Source organism: Chanodichthys erythropterus, chromosome 10, assembly GCF_024489055.1.
Source record: "Chanodichthys erythropterus isolate Z2021 chromosome 10, ASM2448905v1, whole genome shotgun sequence".
Lineage (NCBI taxonomy): Eukaryota > Metazoa > Chordata > Actinopteri > Cypriniformes > Xenocyprididae > Chanodichthys > Chanodichthys erythropterus.
The window spans coordinates 20,274,037-20,298,639 of NC_090230.1; the positions used below are offsets into that span (position 1 = coordinate 20,274,037).

General features: G+C 36.9%; 1 protein-coding gene across 1 annotated transcript; it reads right to left on the reverse strand.

Moving 5' to 3' along the window:
- Nucleotides 1-920: 920 nt before the first annotated feature.
- Nucleotides 921-23,145, reverse strand: ccdc71 (coiled-coil domain containing 71). Its single transcript, XM_067396462.1, has 2 exons — nucleotides 23,039-23,145; nucleotides 921-3,732 (listed from the first exon to the last, which is right to left on the reverse strand). Exon 2 carries the CDS (start codon nucleotides 3,689-3,691, stop codon nucleotides 2,654-2,656), a length of 1,038 nt encoding a protein of 345 aa, XP_067252563.1. The 5' UTR covers nucleotides 3,692-3,732; nucleotides 23,039-23,145; the 3' UTR covers nucleotides 921-2,653.
- Nucleotides 23,146-24,603: the final 1,458 nt, after the last annotated feature.

The window sequence follows — 24,603 nt, forward strand, 5'->3', positions numbered from 1 at the left end:
ATTACTTCTCATGCCAAACAACTTGGCCTCAAGAACTATTGGTGTTCACCAAATCATTCCTTTTGCATCTTATATTATTTGCCACAATGTAATGATAACAATGAAACGTTTGCATTTTTTCATTCCTCAAAACATAATTTGTTACATCTCAAAAAAATATGACTTTTTAGACTACAGTGAATTCCAATTTTAGCTTCTTGCAGCTTTATTTTATCTAGCCAGACTGGCATTTCTCCAAATTCACATGCCCAGACCAGAAAAGCCAGGGAAATAGAGGCCACCAAGAGGCCTATGGCAACTTCAAAGAAACTGTGGTCCTCCATGACAGATGGTTGAAATGATACACAAGGCAACAAATGCCTTACCCATTTCACAAGTTCATCATTCAAGCCCAACAATTTAACTTAAATGTTAAAGAAAGACTTAATGGTGTAATGAGACCGGATTTTTCAAAATGTTGGCTGATTTTGTGAGAAGAATGGTGGTAGGAGCATCGTGTTTTAGGCATGTCTCTTTTGCAAGGTTGGAAAATAGTTCCAGTGGTTCCAAGGACAGAAATATGCTGGTGGAAAATCTGCTGCCTTTTACAAAAGCACTGGGAAGGAGATGGTTCATCTCCTAACACAATTCAATTCCAATATGGTGTTTGAGATTTATTGTGAAAGAGTGATTACAAAAATTAAATTTAAAAGACACAAAAGCAATTAAATATACCAATAGTTATAATCAAAACAAGCAATTCATTAGCCAAATAACATCTACCAAGTTCATTAACCAAACAGAACAGTTGCCAAGCAACTTGGCATAGTAATATAAAATAAAAATTGTGCAGTCTTCTGGTGTGTCTATTAGCAGAACATCTTCGAACATAGCAGCTTTTACAGCAGGAACTACTTATTTTATTGCCCATAACAATATGTAACCACGTCCAGGCCTGATATCGTTGTGCTATAAAAAATTACTACTTTATGTTGTCTGTTCTTTTAAAAAAGGACACATTGAGACCCCAGTAATCCACACCAAACATTTCTCAAACATATTTTAATTCACAACTCGATAACAGTAACTAAAGATACAACACTGACATTTACAGCTTTTGAGTGTCACAGATTCAACTGGATGGAAATAAAAACTGAATAACAGGAAAATATATTCTGCTTGTATTTTGCATGTGGATGTAAGATTTTTAACAGGACCCATACATTGGTTAACTCACAACTTAAATTTCTAACAAATTTTAAACGCTTGCCTTGTGGCACCAATAAACTGCTGCTTTGCCATCAACTACTTTAGCTTGGAAAAAAGAAAAAAAAAACTTTATAAACCAAAGGCCTTAGGCATTGCTCAATGCTAACTCAAATCTCACGCATCTTTTCCTCCTCTTGTGCACAAAAAGCAACTTTCCATCCTGTTGTGCCTTGCTCTATGCACATAAATCATGAACATCCTGAAACCTGGTGAGACAGAAAATTGACATTTATAAAATATCTTGAGCAAGATTTATTGGACAACCTGAATTCATTTTGCTTTTTTCCAATAAGATACTACCATTAGAAGTTGCCTTAATTAGTGGTGGATCAAGACCACTTTATTGAAGAGCAGTTTTTAATGTTCAGAATCTTGTTAAACATGTAGAAGGCAATCAAGATGGCTACTATTCATCAAACAGAAACATGGACCAACCAACTCCTGGATGTATGGAATGAACAATATACATAATTAACTACAGGATTAATGACAACAACATTATCCCATTCAAGTGTTTGAGGTACGTTCAATCAATGGACAGGCAAGTCCACCGTTTGACAGGATGCTGAGAACTCAGAATATGAAGCAATTAGAATTTTTTTGCAATTACTTGTGGTCATGGCACCAACAAAACTTTAAAGAAATTAAATACCAGGGTTGGCACATTTAAATAAAATTTGAGGAATTTATGAGAAGTGGAGTGCAGAATGAAACAAGTACATCGAGAAGGAAAGAGTACAAAGATTCAGTTATTTTTCACTCTTCTCAAAGAATAAGGCCATTTATTTTGCCCTGAAATTAAATTAATATGCAAAAAGTGCCCCCAAATTGAACATGTTAGAATCTAAACAAAAATATCATATGCAGTCTATGCCGGCAGACTAACATATTACAAAACTGGTGATGTCAAAAAAAACCCTGGGCAACATTGACATCAACAGGATCGAAGGATGTAGAAAACCATAAAGACCAACTTAGGTTAGGCTATCATTGTCTTTTCAAGCAGTAGCATGTAATAAATCACTCTACAAATTCAGTCTGTTCCCATGATCCAGTAAGACAGCAGTCCATGCCCACAGTATCCAACAAAAGGAGCATTTTGGGAACTGCATAGTCATAAATAAGGGTTTGTTCATCAGTCCAATCCTTCAGAAGTTAGATTAAAAAAATAAAAATAAAAAAAAAGAGGCTGGGATGTGTCAGGGAAACAAAATACTGTGAGAGCAGGAAAAAAAAAGCATCCCATCTTTGGATTATGATGTCAGTAACTACTTGATGATAATGCAAAATTTGGAGGTAACTGCAATGCTCCCATCCAGAGTTAACCTAGGGGTTTGTTTCCAAAAAAAACGCAACTCTGCAAAACAAGAAAACTTAACAAAAGAGGAAACTCCCCAGCAAGAGTCTATACAGAGTCAACAAGGGGATGGATCTGTATCACAGGCGACAAGTTAACTTGCAAGATTTTCTGTGCCTTCCTCCTAACCTCTTCGTCTGTGACCGAATCGTCGACTTTTATAACCTTCCACTCGAGACCATTGCCATTCAGTCTAGAAACATCTTGTCCATTGGTGAGTGTCGACTGGGACCAGTTGAAGCTTTGGAAATGGAGTCTCCTCACTGAACCATTGTCTAGACCACTGGTCATCACATCAGGTTTACCTGATACCGTTTCGATTTTCTTATAAATGCTACCATCTTTAAGACCGAACCCATTTTGACAGACTACTGGGGCAGAGTCTCCAATAAGGGCATCGTCTACTTTGAACGGACACGACAAAACACGTTTGTTGTCCAAGGCAACTACGTTTGATGTCTGACTGCCATTTTCCGTGGGAGAGTGTGGAATTCCAGAGCGATCCGGTGGCCGTCCCCGAGCAAAACTGGGTGAGCTTTTCGAATCGGCACCAAAGTGAATTTGCAACCTCGCTGTGTGGCCTCCGGTCAACCCCTTTATGTTTGTTAGCTTGAGGCACTGCTGCGCTTGAACAGAATGTTTATCTAGCATTGCCGATGCAGCATTCTGCTTAAGACGGTCCACCGAGAGATTGGTGAGCAGGATCTTGGGTTGGTTTTGGAGAATGTCCTTTGCTGCTCTACTGAGCATCGAGTAATTCACATCCTTGCTCTTGTTCAAACCTTTCCGTCCTCGCTTCTTGCAAGGTTTCTGCACTTTCTGAACCTTGCTGCCAATCTTGGAAGAGATTGGCTCTGTGGTGCAAGACGTATATCCGTACACATCTTTGCTCCTCAAAATCACAGGCTTGGCTCCTTCTTTCCTCAGCTCTTGAAGAAAGGACATCATTTGTCTCTCAGTGTTCGACAGATCCTTGGACATGGGGTTAAAGACCCTCAGGGCCTCTTCGAGGGCAGTATGTCCAGCTGGGGCAAATCTGGCCCAGGAATGGACTACCCTCCCCATGCCCTGCTCTTCAAAATTCATGGTGCACCTTCACAGCTGGTATGCATAAGGACTTCAGGTGTCTGTGAATATGAAAAGGATATTAGGGTGATGATTTATGAATTACAGTTTACAGTAACTAGTATGAAAAACAGCAAGTGTAAATTCTGCAACACTAGTACCAAATGGATTAGCAAAATTACATGACTGCTTTCAAACGGGTTTCCTAACAGCTGCTGATTCACAAACAAAGCAATGGTTGAGCCAATGTTGGTATGTTGGGCCACTCAAACAAAGAACAGTTGACATTCTTTTGTAAATAAAGCAACAAAATGTTTAGAGGTTTCTGCACATAAAAGATAAGGTGTGTTTTATTACAACACTAGAAGTCCAACATTACTGTCAGCAGACGTTTCAGACAAACAAGTAGATTGTATCTTTATAAATGTAGTCCTTAATTTAAACTTCTTCCTGTAAAACATCCAACTCAGTCTTGACTGATGTAGTTTGGTAAAACAATTTTTTTTTTTTACAAAAAGTCCGTTTTGGGTCTAAACTGTACCATGACTCAACTAGATACATCATGGTTATGCAGTTTGAACATTGAAAAATGTAAAATTTCTTGAATCATTCTTCAGAAGTGCTATATAACCATTTAATTTATTTTAAAAAATAAGGTAAAACAGCTTGTAAAAAAAAAAGAAAAAAAAAAAAAAGACTGAAACATGTTCAAGTAATATATATTTTTAGCTTGATGCTGTATTAAGAGCTTCATATCCGATTACATTACTTGGCCAGGGCAGCGTTGAGAACCGCACTTTGTTTATAATTGTAGTGTCCGTTTTCCAAATGAACTAAGCGTCTGCTCTGCTCCAAACAGCAGGAGCTGCAAAGTCGCAGCAGGAGTCAGATTTCACTTATCACGTGACAAGTGTAAGGGGAGAGATGACAGACAGGACAAAATTGTTTATCATGGTTTAAACATCAGTAAATCAAGCCAGTGACTAAACGGTTCCTGTTAGTAGCATGGAAATCATGTTTTTATTTGCGATTAAATTATATAGATCTTTTCAAGGCATAATCATCTGCTTGCCAGTTTGTTTCTCAGTATGACATCTTTAGTAAAGAACACTTTACTGAAATTTTAACAAGTAATTTCGTCTATTCAGTTATATAAATATAAAAAGAAATTCTTAAAACAAGATAAAGATAATGGGCCAAGCACAAGAGGCATGAGGAGTTATGCAAGCATGGCAGGGAGCATGATTCAAGAAATTTCCATTTTTCAATGTCCAAACTGCATAACCATGATGTATCTAGTTGAGTCATGTTACAGTTTAGACCCAAAACGGACAATAAAAAAAAAAAAAAGTTGTTTTACCAAACTACAGTCAAATACAATCACTATTAGATTTAATTGCTTATTTTTGACCAATAGGCGATGCTGTTATCATGTTGTGTGGTCAGTGTGAGGTGACAATGGCTACATTTACATCATTTACATTTACAAATAATCATATTGATGGCTCAATCGGACTGAAAAGCCTTCATGTAATTGCCTTAATTGATCCGATCAAGCTCGATCCAATTGAAATTTCAATCGGATTGGAAGGGGGTGGTTTATTCCTTTTCTAATCCGATTGAGAGGACATGAAAACCGAAACTGGAAAAGACTGTGCATGTGCAATGATGTAGAAATGGCATAATGACATATGACATGTGGAACGAGCTGCAGTTGTTGTCCGAGTCGTGTTATTCTTAAACTCTGTATATTAGTGCAGTGCGCATGACAAAAATTCAATGCCGATTTGAAGCTTGTGTCAAACGCGCACATCATTTTACATATGAGATTTTACATGAATGATGAGGCTGAATGTAGTGTTTACCTTGCACTTTATTACCAATCGGAATGAATTAATTCCGACTGAAACAGAAGTTGTGCATGTAAACAGCTACTGACACAAAGTTTGGCGTCAATATGCAAAAGTGTAGCAGAGTTACGGCCTATCAACATGAAATCGCTTTTTGCTGGCCTGAAGATGAATGGAATCGATTTTGGAGAAAATCAAACCAAAAATTCCAAAGAAATTCAGGGTTTCATAGAAATTCAAAATGGCAAACAGCAATTTTAACCAAATATCGCATAATTGTTCTCGGTATGACTCAAGGAGTCCATTAAGTCTCATTTCATTAAAGTTTAACCAAAATCTATTAGCATATTTTGAAATTTCATTGTAAATTTCTAAAGATGCCATAAATCGGAACTGCTTGGAGCAAAACCCGGCCAGTTGCCATTTATGTTTTTTTATTTTATTTTGGCCGATCTTGATTCCTGACAATAATCTTTTACCCTTACCTCCATTATGTAGCCCTGCCCCTTTTCAGTGCTGCGTTTGTATTGTTCGGTCTTCTGGTTTGTATTTCCACAGCATTAAGTTAAGCTCTTATGGATTTATGAATGAACCGCTCGTTTTAAAATCTTACCGGCCTACTGACATTTGTTATGGCACCCGCTTCAAACATTACAATGCTCATGATAACTTTCATTAACTCTACAATAAGTAAATCCAGTGTTGAAGAGTAATTAGCCGGTGGAATGATGCCTTAGAAATATACAGAGCTACCGCAAAAAAAAACGAAAGATCAAACAAAATTCTACAGATAGCGTGTAGTGCTACAGTGTACAGTGGTAACCAAGGAAATGCTATATTGCTGCTGCACAGTAAGTGCCACCGACTATCAGGGAATGCATTTGCATTTTCATTTAGTCTGTCTGCTGTTTTTGTTTTGTGCAGATGTGTCTTATGATGCATTATTTCTAGGTGTGCCATGAGATCTTGCGCTATTAAAATGTGACAATATTTCTCATTGAGAAGAAAAGCGGTCTCACAATTTCAGCATGACTAAGTTGAGTTTGTAACAAACTTTTACAGTGCTTAAATGATATTGTTCTGTCTTTTACTGCATATGATAATACTCAAAAAGTAGAATTGAAGTGACATTCATACATGATTATTAGTGTAGGGCTGTCACAGTTCCTCTTTCAAATTCATATTAAATTAAATGCCGGAAGTGGCACATTCCACGGACAAAAATCCATGAAACGCATTATTAGATCGTTTAAGGCTGCACGATTAAAACCATTTAAAACTATAGCATAATATAGCATAGTGCTATCATTTATAAACCTACCTTAACATAGGAGAATACGTCAGTATGTTTCTAAATATGCAAACTGTTGTTCGCTGCGATTTCGAAATAAAAGTTTAAACCCTCGCTCTGAGCTTGCATGTTTTGATGTGCATGTTCTTGTACAAAAATTACATTGGATGTAGCATTTCTATCGTAAAGAAGTCGCCAAATATTAAAGATTAAGTAAGATATTTGAATTACATTTTCAGCCAATATTAAACAAGTATTTGATGTGCTGTAAAGTGTAACAACAACAATCACCAGGCTGTTGGCCTCTGCAGGCATAATATTATATTATGATGTATATTACATTGTTTTTAATAGTGTTGTTCAATAAAACCAAATGATTACATGCTTTTGATACTTTATGCAGACCAATTATTATTGCCTCATTATTACACATGTACACTGCCTGGCCAAAAAAAGTTGCTGTTTGGATTTAAATAAGCAAATGCTTAAGAGTCTATGATTGGATCATTATTGCAGTGGTTATTTTTGTAGCATGTTATGTGCTTGGCAACAGTTCTTAACTCTAATACAAGATCAATACAAGATCTTAACAAAAAAAAAAAAAAAAAGATGGAAATAAATATTGTGATGTTATTTCCATCAAGAGGTACATAATTTGTTCAAGATCTTGTATTGACAATGCAAGATTCTCCTCCAGCATATCCCAAAGACTTAACGTCTGGACTCAGAGGTGCCAATTCATGCGTGAAAAGTATTGTTCATGCTCCCTCCCAACCATTCTTTAACAATTTGAGCCTGATGAATCTTGACATTGTCATCCTGAAATATGGCCATGATGCGTCTTCCTACATGGATGTTTAAGAAATGAAAAGCTACACACTCCATCAATTAGGGTTAGAAGTACCCAAACATCTAACATGCTAGAAAAATAACCTCTGCAATAATGATGCAATCATAGGCTCTTGCCAATTTAAATCCAAACAGCAACTTTTTTTTTGGACAGGCAGTGTATTTTTTAAAAGGGAACTCACTTCGATCTATAGTTTTTACCACAAACAATATTATCTGATTACTCAATTGTCAAAATAATTCACCAATTACTTGATTACCAAAATAATCGTTAATGACAGCACTAATCAGTCAAGCAAACTGCATACATCCGCCTTCCATATATAAGTTACGAAAAGAGTGTAAACTTAACACATTTTCCAAAAGTTTAATAGGGAAGGTGCATGACGTAACGTAAGCTTTGCAAACTGCAAGAGGTTTACACTTTCTGCATACGTAGAATAGGAAGGCGTTTTTACAAAAATGCATTTTTTGTCAAAAATGTTTCGCTTCAGAAGGCCTTTTTTACCAATGGGAGCCGTGTGGAGCACATATTTATGATGGATGGATGTGGATGGAAGCACTTTCTTCAGCTCATACTCATTGAACCCTATCACTGCCATTGTAAGGTTGGATGCGTCAGGGTATTTATTAATATTTCTCTTATTGTCTTTGTCGGAAACAAGTCAGTCATGTACACCTAGGATAGCTTGAGGGTGAGTAAAGGTTGGGCTAATTTTCATTCCAAAGTGAACTAATTCTTTACTTTACATGTTACAAACAAGAAAAGAGTCATAAAGCCAATTCACACTGAACAAACAGACGCAGACAAATGGCAACAGACACGTTGTCGGGTTGTGGAATGTCTGAGAAGTAACGTACTGTAATCTGGTGATTGTCCGCATTTGTTGGTGTCTGTCGGTGGCGTTGCTCGATTCTGCTCTTGGTTTGAATGGGTCTTACCAGAATTACAAGACACTCCAAAGCAAAAAGATCACTCAATTTCAAGTGCAGAAAAATCAGTTCTGTTTGAATGAGTTCACTCCGATGTTCAAGATGGAAGAGCAGACAAAATTACATTAAGACTGAAGGGCAACTACAATACGGCCTTGTGAGTCCAAATAGCCATCAAGATTTCTTTTATAGCATTTTACTTCTTTAAATCATAACATTGACAAATAAGTACTTTTTTGCTCTTAGGCCACATGTCCACCAAAGCATTTTTAGCCAGCTGACAACACTAGACGCTCTGCTGGAAACGCCGCCTTGTGAGCACTTGAGAGAGCTTCGGCACTGCAGCTTTTTTTTTTTTTTTTTTTTTCCCCAGTTGAGATGCTTTGTTGCCATGATACGGAATATCCGCGGCACTGTTACTTTTAAATGATTTCGCAGATAATTTGTTTTAGATAATTTGATTTATAAACACAATGTAGAGTAAACGCTGGAGCGTGAAAAAGAAGCTCAGCGCCTTGTTACACTCCTGGCGTTTAAAAAACACAGAATGTATAAAAAATAATAATGTTTTGGTGGAAACACGGCCTTAGTGCTAAGAGACTTTCGTTGGACCATTTGTTTTACCGCTTATATTTTTACCAAATCAGAAGGCACAAAAATTACAGTTTTGAAGTTAAGATTTGATATGTTTTCAGTACAGCAGGGAGAAAAAAAACTGGTTTACTAAACAGTTATAGAGTGGTTTACTGAACAAATTATGTCTTTAAATTCTATCAATATTGCTGCAACCAGCAGCAACACAAATGCATGTCAAACGCATTACAAACTAGTGTTGTCAAAATATTGATATTTAGATATGTATCGATACTGAAATATCTGAAACGATTCCAATACTCCTTTTCTGCAGTATCAATATACCGATACCAGCTGCGCGTTTTAATGTTCTCTCCTCTCTGACGGTGAAGTGATGCCTGCTTCCTCTCAAGGTGCGTGTCCACTGGCACGGAGCGACGCAAGCGTTTTCAGTTCATTCCTATGGAGGTTAGGAACAAACTGAAAATGCTTGCGCCACTTTGTGCCAGTGGACACACACTCATCTCATTTGCACAGTTTGGAAAATGCTGGTCTTGTATTGTGCATCATTTTAGTCATTCCTGCAGGTTTCACTCTCACACTAAAAGCACGTGCACTACTGATCTATGTAAGTGGCGCTCTCATAAAGCAGGTCTATTCAGTTAAACAGCCAGTTTGGGAACACAGCGCGTGTTGTGTTTCTGTGCACAAGCTCTTAAAGTGATAGCAACCTAATAAACCGCTGCTGTCTGTCACATTAACCAAAAAAAAAAAAAAAAAAAAAAGACAAAATTAGAGAAACACTCGCTGATCTTGTATTCATTGTAATTTTTACAATGAAGATCATCCATTTAATTACTTTATTTAATTTCTGTAGTTTAATTTTCTGTAGTTTTAAATTTAATTTTCTTACCAAAATACTACTGTTTGACCCACCTGTAACACTTGCAGATATTTTTATTGCCTCTTTTTTGAAATAAACATGGCTTTATGACAGTATGCATGGCAGTTTTCCCTGTGGTATCGAAAATGGTATCAAATATCGATATTTTTCAAGGTATCGTATCGAAGTTAGAAATTCCAGTATCGTGACAACACTATTACAAACACACATAGTCATGTAGGTTTATGATTTTGTTTGAAGCGTTTAATATAAAGCATGTCTTATGTTTAAGACAACTTGGATCATGCACTTATTTGGCAGCTTACTCTGTGTTCTTCGTTACTTTTCAGATGTGTTCGCAACAAATTATAATGATATAAACAATATTGTTCCATCCTAGTGGGGGAATCTTGGGAGTTTAAAATTACATTCTGCACACAGAAAAGATCTGCACATGCAGTGGATAAAACAAAACCATATTCATTTGCTACACATGCGTACCAAACCGAAAGACCTGTCCCATACCGAAAATTGCAGGATAAAGAGTTCGGACAAGACCAGATTTAATGAGTTACAGACAATAAGAAGCCGTTAACAATGATTGTGAGATGAATCACATCTGAAAGGTCTATTCACACCAAGAGTGATACGAGTATTTGCTGGGCTGAATAAAGACTGGAATCCCTCCTGAACATCTTCAGTTTGTCTGCCGACAGAGAAGATGGAGGAGAATCAACACTCTACAACAGAAAGTGACAGGACACAGATAGAGCAAGATGTTTTGATGCATTCTGAATATAATTTGGAGTTAAGTACAATGTTGCATAAATCTACATCCACGAACTTATAATGTAAAAATATTTTACTGTACAAACCAATAATTTTACTTGTGTCAAAATAACATAAAAAGTATGGTTGTATAAATAAAGTAATTATTTCCCCAAAAAATTGAAAAATGTTTGAAAAATATTTTGATTTTAATATTTGAAAAAAAAAAAAAAAAAGGGTGCCAAGAAAACAGCAGTCCAATTACAAATGACAAAATGGCTGCCACCAAAATGTTGAATTGCCTAGTAGCAGTGACTCAGGAAAAAGGGTGAAAAGTTCACATTAGGAATTTTTTTTTGCCGATACCAATTTTAACAAAGGTTTATTTGTGGATTCCGATACAGATATGTGTTGCTCTCTTATTTGAACTTGTCATTAACCCCTTTACTCACAAAGATTGCTGACGGCCCCAGATTGTTGTTGTTCAACATTCACTGTGCGTTAATTTTAGCGGCATCTAGCAGTGAGGTTGTGAACTGCAACCAACGACGCTCACCCCTCCTTTCAAAGCAAGTCTGGCCGACATAAGACAAAGATGTCATCATCCGAGACAGCAGAGTACGTTAGCCAGTCAAGCAATGAGGTTTTCTTACTTCTAACAAAGAACGGTCTCTGCTTCTAATAAACTAGACGACTACTACTACTACTACTTCATGTGTATTCAATGTAGTAACGATGCAAGCTACCTCTAAAAACACGAATGATTTAGAAGAACAACAACATAGTTAATAAATGCGCTCTGTAGAGCAGTTTGTCCATTTAGGGTTGCTGAAGAAACATGCCGGTGCAGAACGGAGACTTAACATAAGGGGACCCGCGGTGTATGTAGATAGAAATGGCTCATTCTAAGGTAATAAAAACATAACGTTTCATTATGTAAGGTCTTTATACACCACTCAAAACATAGTTATGTACATTATATTGAAATTCTGTCAATAGATCCTCAGATTTTACACATTGCACCTTTAAAACATCATAATCTCACTTGAGCTGGACAAATTAAGTATAATTAGAAAGATTTAAGACTCCAGCTTAGAGCTGCACGACTCTGGATAAATTTAGAATCACGTTTTTTTTGTTGGAGATAGTGATTCTCCCACGTTTCTGAAAAAAAAAAAAAAAAACTCTGTACAACTAAACAAAATGGTATTTAATTTACTAGAGGTTCTGATGTTTATTAAATGTTTATTGCCTCCATCCATTTAAAGATTAATATGAACGAAATAAAAAATTAATTTGAATGAAGGGGTCAATGTCTCATTCATACAGACTTGTTTAGTTATTGGATGAATCAACATTTGTGAATTAATCTCGAGTGAATGATTCAATGATTGTTTTTTTAAAAAGTTCCTTGTCGCCACCTCCTGGCTAAAGAGATAAACGACAATACATACAAGTGTCAAAACACTTTCAAAAGATGATTTACTCTATTTTGATCGCTACCGTAGACATATTTATACCCAAATTATAAACTTTTATCCCAGACCCCCATTTGTAACAAAAATAATGATAATGTGTGGTTGAAAAGACTGTTAGTGAGGCTGCTTCATATGAATGTTGCAGTGTGATGATCGTTGTTTCAAAGGTTAACCAAAGTCTCTGAAGTCTTTGGTTTAAAGACTTTAAAGGCCTGTTTCACATCACAAGCGTCAACGGAGCATGAACAATGTGGCGCTGCTCATGTTAATGAATGAGAGCGTTCACACTTGACGACGACCCTCTCATTCATTAACATGGGCAGCGACAAAAAACACGTTCACGTTTCGCTGACTCTTGCGATGTGGGGCGTAATAGACATAACGGAATCATTGTCATTTAGGAATAAGATCGCATGGGTGTCTGAATCAAGATCGCAATCTTTTAACGATTAACCGTGCAGCTCTACTATAGCTTCAATATTTGACCACTGTTTATGATAAAACTAGGTTGCATTGACAATTTCTTAATTTATATCCGGAGTGCAAAATAATCAATCTGAAATGTTTGATATTTTGAATAGAATAATTCTGTTCATTCATATTCACGTCTTCTCCGGTTTAAAGATGCACTAGACAATGTCTATTAGGGCTTTTAGTCCAAAAGAGCGCATATTTGGATAAATTTTTATTTATTCTCACGTTTGCAAGATATTTAGTCAGTCATCTCCATATTAATAATAGTCTGAGTAATTCTCTTGAACTGTCATGAACCGTAAACAGGTTGGCCTATTAAATGTTAAATGAATCCAATCCAAAGTACAGAAATACAACATAACAAGGATGCATATGAAATACTTGTCAGATAGATCTAAAAGCAATTTTCAGGTACAGAAATAAAGTAATCAAATGTAAAATATATTCTTCATTGAATAAATTAAATATTCATTAATCCTAATTAAAGTTGCAAAACTTATTTAGTCAAGAGTAGCAAATTATTTTTTGTCTTTTGTTGTTTGATTAACATTAAAACAGCAGGAATATTAGGCTGCTGTCACTTTAGGAGCTGCACGAATCCAATATACTGGTACACAAGCCTTTTATTTCTCAACTGTTTACATTAATTTAAAACAACCAATTGTTTTACAAGGATACCTGTCAAGACAGCATTTTGATTCAATTTTGTGTGAAGTAGAAGTGAAAGACTCATACTTTCGGCTGAGTCATCTAAGTGGTTAAATATTAGGTGTGTAACAATATATCAATATAGATTTATATATATATATATATTTAAGAGGCACATTTTTTTTGTCACACACCACATTTTCACACAGTGTCAATCTATGCATTTTCTCCAACGTGTGCATTCTGATTTAAACTACCTTTCAGAGCTTGTGGAAGACACTCGGGACAGTTGATGGAGCAATCACTGTCCGAATGGGTACTAAATCTTCACGAAAGTTAATCAGTTGCTTGTGTTTAAAGCATTGCGGAAAGACACAAAAGAGCAGTGCGCACATCTCAGATAGTGCACAAATAGGTCAGTAAATTGAGTCCTTTTAATTATTTTTGTGCTTTAGCAGATAAAGGTTTATGGTGTTACATAAAAGGACTTCAACTTGCTAGAGTTTATTGATGTTTCTAAATCATGTTACTTTCTACCAGGTGTCTGTTAGATCATAACACTGGAAAAGAGAGCACTATGAATTGTTCTTCACATGCACAGAAATTGAAATTTAAAACTTAAATGAAAAGGCTCAAAGTGTTGCATAGGAATGCTGCACACTTTGTGTTGCTTCAAGAGCATCATTCTGCATACAGGATGCGCATAAGCGCTTTATGTCGCTCTGTATTTAAGCCTTTCATATTATAGTACTTTTGCACAATAAAAGAGTATTAATAGCCTGTCTTGTTCTGTCCTGTCTATCATATGTTATTGCTATTATTATCATCATTAAAAAGCTGTGCTATACATTGATTTTAGGGTTGGGTCGATAGACGATGCCATCGTCCTTCGCAGAGTTGACAGACATCATGATGTTGAGCCGGGATCATGATTCCATGTGATTCGAACGAAACCACTTGATATTCAAATGGAGGACCGGATCTGGACCTCAGCAGGTTTCCATCCATACTGTGAGACAGAACGGTCTATAGCACCATTTTACTGTTTCTAGTTGAAGTGAGCAGTGCGTCAAAACAGTTGTGCGGATCACACCACAAGCACTCAGGATCGTTTGTGGTAATGATATTTCAGCGCTATATCCTCTAGTAGTTTTATCTAAAGCCAATCACACTTCATTCAAGCCCTTCCAGCTCGGTGCGTGTTCTCCCTTTCTCCAGACGCGCACCACATGTGCTTGTCCACTAGCATGGAGCAGAGAGAGCGTTTTTAACTCATTCCAATTAATTAATTCCCCCTCACCCCAATTGTCACCGTCCATCATGATGTTTCACTGTAGACATCGTCTGATGCCAATTTGGTAGACATCGCCCAGCCCTAATTCAATTTACCCTGGTCGTTCACACCTCAAAGCTGAAAAAGTCTGTTAAAATGGGCGTGTAAAGCTCTGGAAAAGTGGAAGTGTAGAGGGGGGAAGATGGGAGAGAACAACCAATGAAAAGCAGACATAGAACACGCTCATTATACAGAATAATGAATGTTAATATATGAGCACGGAGAAAATGACAAACTCCCAAGCACAAGGGAGAAATGTGAAAGAATATTTAAAAGGGCTAATGATACTTTGATTATGTTTATGAGCACTGCAGTCTTATGATAAACAACACTTAGTTTAACAGAAAGAATAAAGAATTTTTCTTTGAACTTTCGATCTAAATCAGTCTTTTGCCTATCAGAATAATCGTGTCATCACGTTAACACCACTGTAACGTTAGTGTCCAGTTTGCACATATAATTCATTTGAAGAAGACTTAATGTGTGCATACACCGTGCGGTTCATGTTTGGTGCAGAAGAATGTGTGAAATATGTTTATAAAATCTTTAGAACACGGATACTTTATTCTGTATAGCTATAATCCACGTGGCTAGTGTTGTTAAACACAAAGCGGAGTTCCGTGCTGAAACAGCTCATATGCACGCACCGCGTGTAACAACAATCGTACAAACAACATTCATGTGCTGCTGTGCTGAGGGAAACATACAACACAGAGCAGACAGAGGTGAATGAACAGCACTTTTGTGACATTTGTATTCTCTGCTGTAATGCGAACATATTTTCCAATTGTGCTGGTAGATTACAGCAAAACAATCCACATGCACCCAAGCTTCTGCTCTGGTCGCGTCGCAGGAAAACGCATTTTTGTTGTAGCACTGAGGAAACATCCAACAGGAACACCAACGATATGTCTCTGAATGACAAGAGACTGAGGCGAGAGAAGTGATACTTCCTCATGCTTTATGCCGCAATTATAATCTTGCATACTACAGCGCAGTGATTGGACTGAATGTGCTTTTTCTCATGAATAAATACAGAAAATGTTGACGTCAGCATGTTCGACCAGCCCACACTCGGAGCCAATCAGCACTCCGGATCCTGCCGTTAGTACACGATGACGTCAGATTGTGACGTTGCTCCGATTTTGCTTTTCAAACCGGAAGACAGAAATCGCAAAAAAAAAGCAAAAATAACTAATTTCAACTTTTAAATAAAATTAATGAGTACCTTTAGTGTTTTCAATGATGTGCAGCCTATACATATCTGTTCACATCTCAAAAAATGTGTTCTGGGGTTTCATGACCCTTTAAGTATTTATATATATAAATATTTTTACTTCTTTTTCAGTAGAATTTTGACATTGAACATTTAAGCACAGAAGCCTAAAATACGTTCTTGACTGCCGTCATGTCATTTAAGCGGTCATCATATAACTGAACTCTTGTGTGACTTGAGTTTATTTTATTTGTGGATGTCCCAAATAGAGTGCTGGATATGACGTGTCAAAATAAATGTTTGATATACATTTTGGTTGCATTTGTGGGTAAATAAAATGTAACTGGTTGTGTAAAATAAGCACATAATATCATGCTATCAATATATCGATTAATATATCCCTGAATTGAATCATATCGTAATCATATGGCAGAATTTTTTGAGGTCTCAGCAAATATCAAACCGCTGGCTATGAGAATCGACATTGTATCATATCAGGATGAACCGTTTGGTTTACATCCCTATTAAATATACTTGCACCTCGGCACAGAATTCTTTTATGATGCAAGATTAATGTAAACACAGCCCACTGCGAACACCCTTGTAATTCGCTTCAACTTAAGTTAGGTTTAGGTGTTGTGTGTAAAGAAATTGGAAGCAAGCAGAGTACGGGTTTTTCTAAAGCGCGCAGTGCCATCTGTTGTTAAAAACTAAGCTCAGAATTGATTTGAGAGGATCGCAATACATCAGAAAATATCAGTATCACTCCAGATTGATGTATTGTCCCAGGGGCATCAGTGGCCGATACATCGGTGCATCTCTAGTTCATACCCCATTGGTTGGTCCGTTTGCTTTGCAGTCTGTCCATTTTGAATGTGTTCCGTAAAAACAACTAAATACATTGGTTCACCTGGTGTGAACGAGACCACTCACAAGTGTTGCAAAAATGGTCTCTTTGGACCCACCTCATTCTCAAAAGTTTATGTAAAGGAAGTTAATGATGTTTCTGGCATGGTGATCAGATCACAAAATGTTTTGGATCTTGTTTAAACTTGTATGTAGCCTCGTCCACCAGAGAAAGATGTTAATAATAGATGAAAACAACCAATATAGAATACTTGCTCAAAGACATGGTCGTTTTCACCTACTCCATTTGATTTTCAAATGTAAAGCTTCATCATGGGTGTGAATAGCTTCATATGAATGCATTGTTTCCATTCAAAATTTTGTTTGTTGTGAATAAATTTGCTGTGTTTTTTGCAGTCTTATTGAACTCTGGTCCTGAAGGCCATTGTCCTGTTGGATTTTGCTCCAACCCTAATCAAACACACCTGAAAACCCTCGCGTAATTAAAGTATTCAGGATTAGCTGCACAGCTGTATTTGATTAGTGTTGGAACTAAACGCTTCAGGAAAGTAGAAAGTATGCAAACACTTCTAGCAACGCCCGCTGGTTGATGCTTTGTGCATATTTTTGGATTCTGAAAAAATTATGTGTCAGAATACAGTTAGTAGTTCAAGTATGTCCTGCTATTCCAGCAACACCACTAGGAATGCTAAAGCAGACATTAGCACTAAGAGTGATTTCTATAGTCATTTTTCTCTTTCAGGTTTATTACTGTCAGGGTGGAACAACCGTGTAAAAAGAAACATGCTAAGCAAGCTGAAATTGATGTTTATAACTAGTTTTGTGAAAAATAAAAATTTGGTAAGGTTAATCTATTGGCTCTTATCTACTGATATTTCTTGCCACCACATCAACACAACAGTGCTTTTTAGGAGTTCAACCGGACCACACACTTGCAATGGGTTTAGCCAAACATTCGTGTCTGGCCTTAAAACGTACATGAATTCGCAATTTTTTTTAAATGTTCTACACAAACATGAAATATGCTGTTGCATATTATGCTCATTGCATTGCATACAAGAAATAGCTTATTCCCTTTTGCATTTAAGAATAACAAAATATGTGCTGTTGTATTGCAGTGCATACAAGACCTGACTTATTTCATGTGATATCCTTTAATGCACAAGTGAATAAGTCAGGTCTTGTATGCAATGCAATGAAACGGCATATTTCATGTGATATCCTTTAATGCACAAGTGAATATGCCGTTTCATTGCATTGCATACAAGATCTAACTTATTCCGTTGTGCATTTAAGAGATTAGAGTTGTCAAAAGTAACGACTTCCATACCAGGTCAGTACTGAAATTTTAAAAATGTGATGCTTTGAAAGTAGGCATCTATCACGGACCAGTCCATAGATGCTTGCCTTCAAACGCTCCTGTGCATTAATTATTTTAGCCAATCACAGACATATCCAATGAGCGCGTGAACCCAATGGCCAATCAGAGGTGTTTACGAATCTGCTCAACAGCGCTCAAAGAGTCACATTTTAGGTACCGATTGGTACCGAAGTCGGTACTATTAACAACTCTAGAAGAGATAACACATAGCATGTGCTTTTGCATTGCATACAAGAACTAAATCCATTGTGCACTGAAGAGATTGAGTTTTCTTTCAGATCTTCTTGCGCTTAAGTACTAATTCACAAGGGCTAAAAACACGTCCAAACTGTTGTTCACAATGGCCCCCGGCAGTCCATACTGTCGAGCCCTGCCAAATTTTGTACAGATTTAATTTTGTTTTGAGAGCATTTAATTATTTCACCTGGAGGATAACATTGAAATATATGACATACAACTCACAGTTAATTAATGAACCATCGAACCATTTTAAATAATATATTATATATATATATTAGGGCTGGGACAATACATTGATTATAAATTCACGATACAATGAATCTGGATCGATCCTGATTCAGGATCAAAGTAATTTATAAAAGGTTTGCCAACCAGCAAAATACCTCAAAAACAAACAGAATGCCGTTCAGCAGATATTTTCATAACATTCATGAACAAATAAATATATATTGAGCATACAAATTCATGCATTTTAAAAGATATTAAACGGATGTTTGTATACAATAATTGGAAAGAAATGCTACACCACACACTTTAACATATGTTGATGTGCATATTGGGATATATTGTTGCCTGAAAGCACATTTACATTGCCAAGACATTTATTTGATGTGTGTTTTCATCTACAGTAAATGTCGTTTTAAAGCATATTATCATCTGCGTCTCTAAAACATTTTTTTTTTTTTTTTGGGATGTTAGGAGCCATTCACACAGGATGCCCTCAGAAGTGCAGTGGAACTGAAAAGAAAGTGAATTTAAAGGCTTTATAAAGTTGCAATGTAATGGAAGTAGCGAAAGACATCTTCTATTTTGTGATATGAATCCAAGTTAAACAAATTACCGGAAAAAAAATTAGGAGGGGGACTTGATCCATGCATTGGTTTTTGATTGGATGGAGGCAGGTCTTAAAGTGAGCTTGTGGTTGATTGTAAGAAAGGGGCAGGGTTTAAGTGGGCTAAATGATTAAAGAAGTCCGGCATACGTCACTACGAAAATGTTTGTAGCTAATCGGAAAACCAAAAGAAAAGAAACATTCATGGATGAATCATGCACAATAAGATCAACAACATGCATTTAGAAATTATATAGAATTGTCAAAAGTACCGACTACGAAAGTACCGAATTTTAAAAATGTGACACTTTGAGCACTGTTGAGCAGATTCGTAAACATTGGCCATTGTGTTCACACACTCATCAGATATGTCTGTGATTGGCTTCATTGATCAGCACTTCAAAAACATTGTAAACAGTCAAAGGCGCTCTTCACCTAGCACTTACACAGATATCCCGCTTTCAAATTCAAATACTTCCGTGTGCTTTCAAACTCTCCCGTGCACTGATCATTGTAGCCAATCACAGACATATCCAATGAGCACGTGAACACAATGGCCAGTCATATGTGTTTATGAATCCACTCAACAGTGATCAAAGCATCACATTTTTAAAAATGGTACTGAAGTCGTCATTTTCGACAACTTTAATAGTGTGATTTTTTTATTTCATGTAATATTCACTGCAGTATATACAGTATGCTTACCCCACCCCCAAATGGGATCAGTCCTTTGTTTTAAACTGACATTGATTCGCCATGCCGCCATCCACGTTCTGCGGCAGTCCGCGCACTGTGCGCATGACGCGGTTTTCATCATCACGAGGGTCTGCGGACATCCGTGCACACCATCCAAACGCAATTCAATTTTTGTTTCAACACGGACATTGCACGTAAAACAGCGCATATCCGAACGATTTGAGTGCTTACACAAAAGTCCACTAAATAGAAAGACACATGCGCACTATGCTTACGACCAAGGAGTAGGGCTGCCCCCAACTAAAGATTTTTCTAGTTGACTAGTAGTCATTCATTTATGCTATTAGTCGACTAATCGCACATTTAAATTAATTTAATTACATAATACTGGGGGGCGAAATATATGCCTCGCTCTCAAGAGCACACATAAAGCTTGCCTCAAAGCACTGGCAAAAGTAATGATAATGAATGTGTCGGAAAAAATAGCAAGATTATATAAGATTATATAAAATAACATTAACTGTTAATTAAACTAATGATTTCTGAGTCAGTGTCAGCTGTAAAGATGAAGCTGACAATGCTGACTCATCTTCGCAGTAACGCACCTATAGAGAGAGAAATGTCATACGGATTACATAATCACAGTATCTGTTCTTGCTTCGAATTGGTTCATTTAAAAGTAAACGTTTCAAGCTTTCTATAGACATTTCTCATGTCTGTGAGGCAAGTAGCCTATTCACTAAGTTTCTATTCATGTATGTGACGCGCTGCTGTTCAGGGAGAACAAGATGGCAGAAAGCGCATCCTGTTCGTTTTCTTTATTTTACAAAAGCACAATGTTTTGTTATTGTGATTGTACACAAATAAAAGTAGACCCTTTAGGAATGATGCATTACTCTTATCTGTATGACAAAAAAATGACAGAGTATTAAAGGTTGGAAAAAATTGTATTACTGTAGTTACCACAAAGGCCAGCTGTTAAAGATCTGTCCCTCAAGGACTGCATGACTTTGCCACTTCCTATGGAGTGTTTTTCCCTACAACTAAACGACTAATAAAATCTTGGTCGACTAAGCCTCTTCTAGTCGACTAAAGCGAGGGTCCACATTAGGGCTGTACGATTTATCGCAATAAAATTGCACGCCATATGGCAAAGGCTGCGATTATTTAATGCTTGGCTTGTCAGAGCTGTACGGCTCTGTGATCAGTAGTAAATGCTTCTCCATCTGAAAGCCAGAGGACGCTCTTGCGCAGAAACTCAAAATATGCCCTGCAGCAGAAGAAGATAACATGCATCATATTGCTGTAGCTGAATAAACAAAGATTGAAATGCTTTGATTAATTAAACATGACTAATAAACACACGACTACCTTATTCTGTGTACGAAGCCACAACATCTCACAGAAGGACGCTCAACTGTCGTTATGAAGTGAGTTGAGTAAAAACATGTTATTAAATGTCTTTTGTTGGACAAGATGTTAATAAATGCTTCTTGTGTCTGAAAAGAAGTTTGACGTGTGTTGCTTTTTCAAATGTACATTATAAGTGACTCAAACTCGCAGTGCTTTCAGATGGATTAACATTTGGAGCCATAATTCATTGACAAGCCGCATATAAAAAACAATTGCAGCCTTTGCGATTTCATAATGGCAAAATTTAAAAGAATCGCGTTTAAGCAATAATCACATTCAAGTTCAATGTTATTTTTCGTATCGTGCAGCCCTAGTCCACATGGCGTAAAAATCTTCATCAGAGGATGTACGCGGAGGCTCTTTGCAGACATCCACATCCGCCTCCCATTTTTTGTGACCACCTAGAAAAGCAGCAACAGTGAATGCGCTGGAAAAACAACATGGACGTCGAATTTGGAGAGGCTGGGTGAAGAAGTCCTTCACTACCACTACAATCAGTCGTTAAAACAATATAAAGTCAGCCAGAAGTCCAATAATGATGTGCAATAATCCATGTGTGTTTAGCGATCTACTGTTCCACATGTGTGGAACACGCCCGCCAAGCAGACCACAGCATACACTTTCAGTAGTATAAATACAAGTAGTCCGCAGCTTTCTGTGTACGCGTCTGAACTAGAGTATAATCGAGGCTTAACTTTTAGTCGACTATTAGGGGGCAGCCCTACCAAGAAGTATACTTTTAAAGGCTCTCCTAAAATGCTCAGATGTTTATTCAGAACAATTACAACACAATTCTATGCTGCGCTCTTTAACAAACGTCTTGGTAACGTATGTGATGCTGTTATGAATGTTTGTGCCGAAAAATAGAAAAAAATATGTATATATTTGTAGTTTTATAAAATGTACAAAATATATTTTATTTAGTAGTAAGCTAATTGCCAAATCGCAACAGGTCCCACAAATGATAACTTACATAGTTTAACTGAAAAAACAGATGATTCTTTTGTTTTTATGACTTATTTGTTATTAGATCTATTGTTTACATCAGTGTCTGTATTTAAATTCACAACACATGCATGAATACAGACACATCTTTCTAGTAGCTAGATCGCACAGCGCCCCTAAACTGCGATACTTCACTAGGTTTGACGTAATAGCGCATACGAAAATACACAGATCCGGTCTTTACTCGCTATATTTATCTTCCTTAGCAGCCAAAGCGTTAAAACAGATCGAATGATCTGTAAGAGACGAAGTGATACAGCGAAACCGGGAATTGAAGCAGTAAACGTCAATAATTTAGAATTACATTCAATAACATTTCAAATGGCGATGCAACACACAATAGAGGAACCTTCAGCTGGCGAAAAAGGGGGATAAACATTCGTCTAATACTCACCGGTTGAACATTACCTAGCAATTATGCTGAATAAAGACGTCTCACAAACAACAGACGTTTTTCAGCCCCACTTTGGGTGTCTACTTGTGAAAAACTAATACGCAAAAATCCTGGGTAAATGTAGTTGAGCATATGCCATATACGGAGTCTTTATGGCGAACATGCTTGAAGTAAATGTCATACTGTAGTAATACCACGCTTCCTCCTCCAAATAAATAGATAATTTTTAAATAATGAGTCTTACCTTTTACCGAGTCCCTTCTGAGAGCATTGAAACGAGAGCTGCCGAGCTCTCTGCCATGAAACAAAAATGGCTCTCAGAGCTTCAGAGGGTGAGAGTTTCGGAGTGGCTGACTGGAAGAAGGGGCGGAGCCAATCGCGAAAATAGCTAGCTAAGGTTAAAAAATTGTTTATATTAAGTGCAAAAGAAAAAAATCATGTTGTTGTAGACAAATATGAAGGTACATTTATAAAATATATGAGGAAAAACTGACTACGGACCTCTGATTTATTTAACATTTCACAGTATTAATAATAATGCAGTCCTAGAGGTTTTTAGTTTAGCAGTGGGGGATGGGTGAGCAGGAGCCCATCCCCCAAAATGGAAAATAGCTAGCTAAGGTTAAAAATTGTTTAAGTGCATGTTGTTGTAGACAATGGTGAAGGAATATGTAATACATAAGGAAAACTTGACTATGGAGCACTGATTTATTTATTTATTTTGGATCACAAACAGTCCTAGAGGATTAGTTTAGCAGTGGGGGATGGGTGAGCAGGATTCTTCCCCAAAAATGGGCCTGAAGAACATGCAATAATGATGGGAATTTTAGAATTTACAGGTTCGTTCTTCAAAAAGTAATTTTTTTCGTAACCCTCTACTCTACTCAGAGATGTGGCAGTATGACACCATGTTAACATGGTGGCTCTCAAACTTCCCAGAGTACATCATAATGAACCCTTTTCGCAAACATTTTTTGAGACCTATATGTAAAACATGACAAATGATCCTCTCTGATAATATCTGTAGACCTGCACAACAAATGCTAGCATTGTGTATCATTGCTTATCCTCAGAAATATGGTTGCTAGGAGATGTTTTTTTAATCGATAATGATCAGCAAGCAACACTAATTATGCAATATTGTTTACGTTTATGCATAAATTTGTGGTTGGAAGGTGGAAATATATACTATAAATATAAAATTACACAACTACCAATGTTTGTTTCATACTGGTCACATTTAGCATGTAGCATTTTTGTAACTGGATATGTTTTTATCACTTAAGCAATTATATTGCTTATCCAAATGGCTTTATTAGATGATTTCACTGCAGCGACCTGGATGTGTGTGAATCCTAAATCCATGTATAGCACTTTCCCCTAAATATTTCCAATTTTTCACTTCGGTGTGAAGGGACTTTTACTAAAGCATCCTGGTGGCGGCCATTTTATGATTTGGTGGACTGGCCAATTACAATCAACACAGAAATTAGGACATGTTCTGCAGTGAGGATAATTAGATGATGTACACAAATGAACAAAGAACATAAATGCACAAAAACACATTTAAAAAATGGCTGTTATACATTTTGTTTAATTTTTCATTACGTTGATATGTCGGAAGAATTGGAGGAATGAACCTTGATGGTGTTGGCTCTGTTGCAAGCAACAGTTGGCCAATAATGGCAGGAATTTTTTTGTGGTAGGATGGGCGAAACAAAGCTTTTCGAAACTTCGAATCAATTAAACCAGTTGCTTGGGAAAATGATTCACTGCCTGCTGGTCAGAATGATGTAAATGCAACGGGAA

Excerpts from the sequence above, each read along its gene's own strand:
- ccdc71 (XM_067396462.1), bottom strand. The coding sequence starts at position 3,691 with ATGAATTTTGAAGAGCAGGGCATGGGGAGGGTAGTCCATTCCTGGGCC.